This window comes from Trachurus japonicus, chromosome 14 (genome assembly GCF_045865225.1).
Source record: "Trachurus japonicus isolate A0001 chromosome 14, Traja_1.0".
NCBI lineage: Eukaryota > Metazoa > Chordata > Actinopteri > Carangiformes > Carangidae > Trachurus > Trachurus japonicus.
This window is the reverse complement of record NC_140920.1, coordinates 1814974-1822632: the sequence shown is the minus strand read 5'-3', so window position 1 is coordinate 1822632 and position 7659 is coordinate 1814974. Positions and strand designations below refer to the sequence as shown.

At 41.2% G+C, this 7659-nt stretch overlaps 1 protein-coding gene across 2 annotated transcripts in view; it reads left to right on the top strand.

The window, feature by feature from the left end:
• Nucleotides 1-237: 237 nt before the first annotated feature.
• The window catches only part of LOC146973992 (rho GTPase-activating protein 26-like), a 161377-nt gene continuing 153955 nt past the window's right edge, over nt 238-7659 (top strand). The window contains exon 1 of one of the 2 annotated variants that reach the window (XM_085796984.1): nt 238-558. In XM_085796984.1, coding sequence (XP_085653110.1) covers nt 405-558 — 154 coding nt within the window. In that variant the 5' untranslated portion in view covers nt 238-404. The remainder of the gene's footprint in view (nt 559-7659) is intronic. The other variant, XM_085796985.1, reaches the window with a different exon arrangement.

Here is a 7659-nt window from a genome sequence, read left to right as displayed (position 1 = left end):
TCCTCTTCCTCTTCCTCTTCCTCTGCGAGCAGCGACTCACACTACAACATGCTCTGACTTCCTCAGCTCTCACACACATACACATACACACACACACACATATACACACACACACACACACACACACACACACACAGGAGGAGGAGGACTCACAACTTCAGTGTTCAGCACAGCAAGGTTGTCTACTCTCCACACGCAGACGCATTACGCACGCACACAGTAGCTACACACCGTTGTTGACATGGTCTAATTGGATTTTCCATCATTTGCAGCAGCAGCAGCTCAAGCTCTTCCTCCTCTTCCTCTTCCTCTTCCTCTTCCTGCTGCCTGGTGGTGCAGGTTGAGTCCAGACCGGTGGTTCTGGTCCTGCTGGTCTTGGTTGTGGTCTTGGTTGTGGTTCAAAGATGGGTCTACCTGCCCTGGAGTTCAGCGACTGCTACCTGGACAGTCCTCAGTTCAGAGAGAGACTCAAGTCCCACGAGATGGAGCTGGACAAGACCAACAAGTTCATCAAGGAGCTCATCAAGGACGGGAAGGCTCTGATCCAGGCCCTCAAATGTAAGTCTGTGTGTGTGTGTGTGTGTTAGTGATTGACTAACATGCAGCAGCTACACATAATGTTTTGGTTCATGTGGTTTTGAGTCACAGCTGAGTCTGACCGGAGGCTCAGATGCAGAAGTTTGTGTGCAAAATGTGTCTATGTGCGTTGACTATAGTGTGTTGTGTTGTGTTGTGTTGTGTTGTGTTGTGTTGTGTTGTGTCGTGTCACCTGAGGCTGTCGGCAACACATCCATCCCATCAGCTCAGCTCAGCCTGGGTGTGTGTGTGTTGTGTAGCAGGTGTGTGACCGGCTGCTGTGTTGTCAGAGATGATTGGTTTTATGAATGAATGAATAGTAGTGAGACTAGTTGTAGTTCTGTGCTGAGATTATAACCTGTAGGTTCAGGTTTATTTACTTATTTAGCACACATTTATATTCCATTGTGCAAGGAGGGAACGAAGCCGATTGGCTCGTACATAAGTTCCACACCTGTCACTAATTACAACAAAACACATTTCTATGGCTAACACATAAACACAGAGAACAAAAAGGAGATAAAGTGCATACATAATCAACGTTATATGAGCAAAATGAGGAGATAGAGAACAAAGTGACTAAAAATTCATAGACTGAGATGATAAAAAGACAGAGTGAGGATGTGGGATATGGAGAGAAAAGTTCAGATGTATTTTTAGCTGCTTTTTAAAGAGTGAAGAGGAAGATAATGGATCTTAGAGAAGGATGATAGGACCTCTCCTCTATGGGACATCCAGTATTAAACTGATGGTGTGATGTGCCAGTAAAGGGTTAATATAGAGTTATAGATTATTACTGTGTCTAGTACGGTGAGAATGTAGATTAGAAGTGAAGGTAAAGACATTTTGAAAAGTTGATTGACAGAGCTGATATGAGCTGAGACAGACTGTATGTGTCAGGGTTAGTAGTCGTAGTAGTAGTGGTGGTAGTACACTGCAAAAACTCAAAATCTTACCAAGAATATTTGTCTTATTTCTAGTCAAAATGTCATTTCTAGTCAAAACAGATCTCTTTATACTTCAAATAAGACTCATCACATTAAAAAGCAGCTTGTTTTTAGACACTTTTTACTTCTTTCAAGCAGATTTTCATTTGAAATAAGTAGAAAAATCTGATAGTGGAGCAAGTTTTTCTTTCTTATTACAAGCACAAAAAACTTGCTTTCACTGGCAGATTTTTCTACTTATTTCAAGTGAAAATTAGTTTGAAACAAGTGAAAATGATCTAAAAACAAGTTCATTTTTAGGTGATGAGTCTTATTTAAAGTGGAAAGAGATTAGTTTTGACCAGAAATGAGACATTTTGACAAGAAATAAGACAAATATTCTTGGAAAGATTTTGAGTTTTTGCAGTGCATACAGTCCAACATTAAAGCTCCAGGCAACAGTAACCATGGGAGACAGTCATTTATTAATAAGGCCGATTGTGATTGGCACAAAGGAATTTTACTAGTTTACTTCAGATTCATCATTAACAAACACAATGGCCGACAGCGTTTGGATGATGATGATGATGATGATGATGATGATGATGATGATGATGTCATCAGGGCTGTTTGCAGGATGAGAACACGGTGACGCAGCAGAAACACTTCACACTCTTTTCTCAGGAACATTACAACACCACGACGTCACCGCTGTCAGATTATTTATCCAGAGAGATGATGAGATGAGCTCATGTTGATATTATTATCAGCTCGCTGTTTGACATCAGCTTCAGAGTCGCTTTGCAGAAAAGAAACTGTGTCAGAAAACGATTTATAAGATGATTATGAGCTCAGCAGATCATTAAGGAGAATAAGACAGAGGACAACAATGTTAAAACCTAGAGAATAAAAGGTAACGTTAATAAATACCATAATAAAAGACAGTCATGCAGACAACAGAGTTGTTTTAGAGGGAAATTCATGCAAAACCACTGATGCACGTTGCCTTCAGGGACAGTTTTTCATCAACAGTCTCTGTATTTCCCTCTACAACAACTCTGTGTGGTAACGTTGTGTTATTATCTCATAGCGTGGTGAATGTGCAGCTCACAACTTGTCCACCAGAGCGTTGTGGAGTTGTTGGATTGTGTATTTGATGAGTTTGATGAGGGAAACCAAGAAATCCCATAATGAGCCTCCGTATATAGCGTAGCTCTGAGCAGCTCACGGCTCTGCTCCGCCGTTCTAAAAATAGCTTGCACCGACAATTAAAGGTAACAAACCTACTGCTATGACTATAGGGATTATTATGGCAATGGGCACAATTTGCCAAAATGTTGAACTATCCCTTTTAAAGTTTTGGTTTTAACATGAACAGATCCTGAATCAGTGACACACAGCTCTGCAGAAACAACACCGGCTGCTGTGAAGTGTGTGTGTGTGTGTGTGTTGTGTTTGGTCAGTCCTCTGTCTCTCAGTCAGCTGACGTCTCGCTGTCAGAGACAAGTCTGCTTTTGTCTGTTGGTGAGATCCAGAAATCAAACAGCACGAGCGCTCGCTTCACCGACACACACACACACACTGACACACACACACACACACACACACACACACACAGACACACAGACACACACACACACACACACACACACACAGACACACAGACACACACACACACACACACACAGAGTCATTTGCTTGTATTGTATTGTGCCACTGTAACAGGGTGCGGCGGCCTCACAAAGAGCAAATCAGCAAATTTTCCTGTGTGATCTTTTTTTTTTTTCTGTCCGAGCGGCTCAGTGTCGTCGGCCCTGTGCTGACACACACACACACACACACACACACACACACACACACACACACACACACAGACACACACTGAGGCAGCCACAGCAGGTCTGAGGAGATGTTGGGATGTTGTTGTAATAACTTTATTTAAAGGGATAGTAGCATTTTTTTAAAGTGGGGTTGTATGATCTCCAAATAGCCCCTAAGTACTTTAATTGCAGTAGAAGACTCTCTGCACTCCTCCCGTTAGCAACGCCAGCCCATAATAGCCCTGCCCAGAGATTTACCACATACAGTGTTGTGAACAGACCCAAAGAAACGGCCTATTTTCGCAGCCTAAAAGAGGTTTTACCTGAAAATAAATACACAGTTCCATTGTTCACTATAATATATTTTTTTCCAGCCCTTCAAAGTGCAGGAAAAACACAGTTTTTATTTGGACCTAACCAACTGCTGATCGGCGGGCGCTAACCCTGGGCGGAGGGATACGTGAGTTGGTTAGGTCCAAATAAAAACTGTGTTTGTTGTCTGTTCACAACACTGTATGTTGTAAATCTCTGGGCAGGGCTATTATGGGCTGGCGTTGCTAACGGGAGGAGTGCAGAGAGTCTTCTACTGCAATTAAAGTACTTAGGGGCTATTTGGAGATCATACAACCCCACTTTAAAATAATGCTACTATCCCTTTAAAGCCCCAGTGTGTAATTTATTTGGCTTTTTATTAGCAAAAATCAAATATTCTTTCATAAATCCGTATTTGACTGAAGGTGAATCACAGCTGCATCCAAAGTAAAGCTTTCTGGTTCCTTAGAATGAGTTGTTACAAGTCGTTACAAATACATAAGTGGGCGACGCACCGAACCGAGGCGGCCATGTTGCATCGTGACCGTAGGTAACCACGGAAACGGCCTGTTAAAACTGTCACCACTGTGTAGTGTGAGGAAGGATGGAGGCATTGGTGTTGCATTCAGGTGCAGTCAGGCAGACGGCCGTCTAGTCGGCAAACCAACCGGATGTCATTTTACTCCACCAGAGAAAGACAAAGGTAAAACAATACCACATCACCATGACAACATGTTGTCAGGCCTGTATTGTTTTGCCTCGTGCTGGCGGACCACTTGTTTATCCTGTTACATGCAGCGTCTGTTGTCTGTCTGACGTCTGCCCCATTTCACCTGAATGCAACATCAAGAATACGTTCAAATATGCAACCACACCGCTACATGGGGGGGATTCCTACGTACTATACCTTTAAACACACACTATAGAGAACTTCTACACAGTGTTTCTTTCTTATCAGATGTTGGTCTGAGGCCTTCTGGTGTCGGTTTACAGCAGCGGTGTCGACAGAGGTTCGAGTCCGGCCCCTGTGGTGATGAATCAGCCGAGTGTGAAACTTACAGACAAGACAGACAGAGGAGGAAAAACCTGGTTGAAATTTGCAAGTATTTTACTCAAGGAAGTTCAGGTTGTTTGTAATGTTTTGTAAAAGGAGGGTTCATTTGCACTGAAACAAGGAGAAACATTTATAGATCTTGTTTTGAATCGGTTATTACAGTTCTCTTTGAATAAAAGAATCAAATCAAATCAAGAAAACAGATCAATGAGAGCAAAAGGAGTTTGTTACATCTATGTGACCTCTGCTTAGATCCAACAACATGAAATATTATGAATGAAACTTCAATCAGAGATCTCCAACAGGCTTCATTTGTAATTAGTGACAGAAAATCATTAGTTTTTGTTTCACAGTTTTGTTCACAGTCGGAGGAAAGTTTTGTCCGTCGGCCGCTCTGCTGCAAACTCACAGCTCCTCCATCTTGTTTGTGGGTGTCAGACGGGTTTATGTAGCAATTAAACATGTAGACACATTCAGACACACACACACACACACACACACACACACACACACACACACACACACACACACACACACACACACACACACACCGAGTGTTTCAGTATAGGCTTTGAAAACCACAAAGTTGCATTGGACGTGTCGATGTGAGAAGGACACACACTGAGGTGACAGATGCTTTTGCACACACAGACTCACATGTATGCACAGATGTGATGTGTGTGTGTGTGTGTGTGTGTGTGTGTCGGCCAGATGTCGTTCCCGTGGCAGCAGCAGCTTGTCATTAGACGTTGTAGAGACGTTGTAGAGACGTTGTAGAGCGGCTGAGCTCTGAGCTTCACCTCCAACACGACGACACGGCTCAATCAGCCAAACACCCTAATTACAGCCTGAGCCTCGTCTGCTGCTGCCACGGAAACCGTCTCCACGACACCGACACATCACATCACATCACCCCGAGATCTATCTATCTATCTATCTATCTATCTATCTATCTATCTATCTATCTATCCCTTTCTTTCTTTCTTTCTACCCCCTTTCTCTGTCTTTTACTTATTTCTTTCTTTTTTCTACCCCACGCTATCTCTATCTATCTATCTATCTATCTATCTATCTATCTATCTATCTATCTATCTATCTATCTATCTATCTATCTATCTATCTATCTATCTATCTATCTATCTATCTATCTATCTATCTATCTATCTATCTATCGTTCTATCTATCGTTCTATCTATCTATTGTTCTGTCTATCGTTCTATCTATCTATATAATCATCGCTACATCACTGTGTGTTGAAGACATGAGGTCATAAAGCAACATGACGCTCAGGCCTGTTGATGATAATAATAATAAATGTTATTTGTAAGCGCTTTTACAGAAGCTCAAAGACACTTTACACTTTAAAAATCATAAAGTAAAACAGAGTCGGGGCGGAAATTCAGTTAAAAAACAGCAATAAAACAGTAAACACACGCAAAAATGTATTAATATATTAAAAGCTAATTTAAAAAGGTGTGTTTTGAGCATGGGGTTGAATGTTGGGAGGTGTGTGCAGGACGGTTTGGGGAGTGAGTTACCTAAAGAAAATGAATTAGTTCAATTAACAGTATGAGATCAGATGTTTTATTATTTGTGTTAATATCAGGAGCTGGGACCTTAAATCCTCCTGTAGATGTTTCTGTTTGTGAATATTTTCACTGAATATTTGCATTTGTGGAACTTTTTTGACTCAAAAGTTGTGAAAAAGTCTTAAAAACGTCACATTTAGCTTCAAAAACCTTTTTCAAGTTCATCCAAAGTAAAAAAAAAAGAGAAGAACAGATGTTTTGCACTCTCTCAGCTGTGATTGTGTTAATAAAACAGTGCTATAATCTAATAATACACATGTATGTGATAGTTTGAAGCTGTGGTTGTTCAGTGAGGTTGTCGTCCTGTTTTTCACGCTGTCGTGCAACAACCTGTGTGTTACAGTAAAGACACTGTAACGTATCACTGTCTGTGACTCACTGAGGGTTTTACTATTTATATTTTATATCAAATTGTAATTGTAATGACCTGAAACATGAAACAGGAGAAAATGGATCAGGAGCAGAAGAGCTGGGGTTTGAATTTGGATATTATATGTTGTTAACAACTATATATATTATATGAGGGATGCACCGAAATGAAAATTTGTGGTCGAAGCCAAATAAAATTAAACACTTGGCTGAATACCGAATGCAGTTATTAAGTTTTTCACTATTTTTTTTTTAATATATGGTGTAACGGGGCTCCATGTGCTCCACAACACTAAACGGTTGATCATCCAAAGCCATGAACTCCATTAATGTACCTTCTTTGTGATTCAGTTTGCTTCGGCGCTGTCCTTTGCAAACTTTTTCGTCTCGGCCACGGACGGAGTGAACGTGCTGGGACGAGAAGCGTTCCTTTTAGCTGCTGCAGCCATTTCTCTCTCTCCTACTCATCGTGCTGTTCAGGCTGTTTGGCTTTTAAAGGAGTAATTCCAGCAGTATAGAGCTAATGGTCTTTGCAGAGGAAACCCCCTCTAACTCTAGATAGTTTGGTTGAACACTTGTTGCAAACTGCAGTTCTTTTTCTCTCTCTCCAACACTTTAAAAAGTTTAAAATATCTGCACACTGCCGACATTTTACCGAAGGCGCCAGGTCACCGCGTCACTGCACAGTGTTTGATTGTGTCATTGTGTCACACCACGCCACTAATAAATAGTCTATTGGGCCTTGCTTTGACCTCATTTTTCACCAAATGTGGCTTTTTTTTTTTTTCAACATTGGGTTTTATTGCTGTTATAGGAAGCAAAAGGGGCAGCAACTCCAGACACCGGTCGGTCGGCATGATGATGTGCATTTAAACTCTGAATGAAACATTTTGAAGCATGAGAATAAGTGCATGTGTGAATCCTCTTTGTCCTGTTAAAGGTTTCTGCAGGTGTTAATTCAACAGAGCATCTGAGTGGAGCCCTTAGTTATTAATAACCAAATATATTCGGTG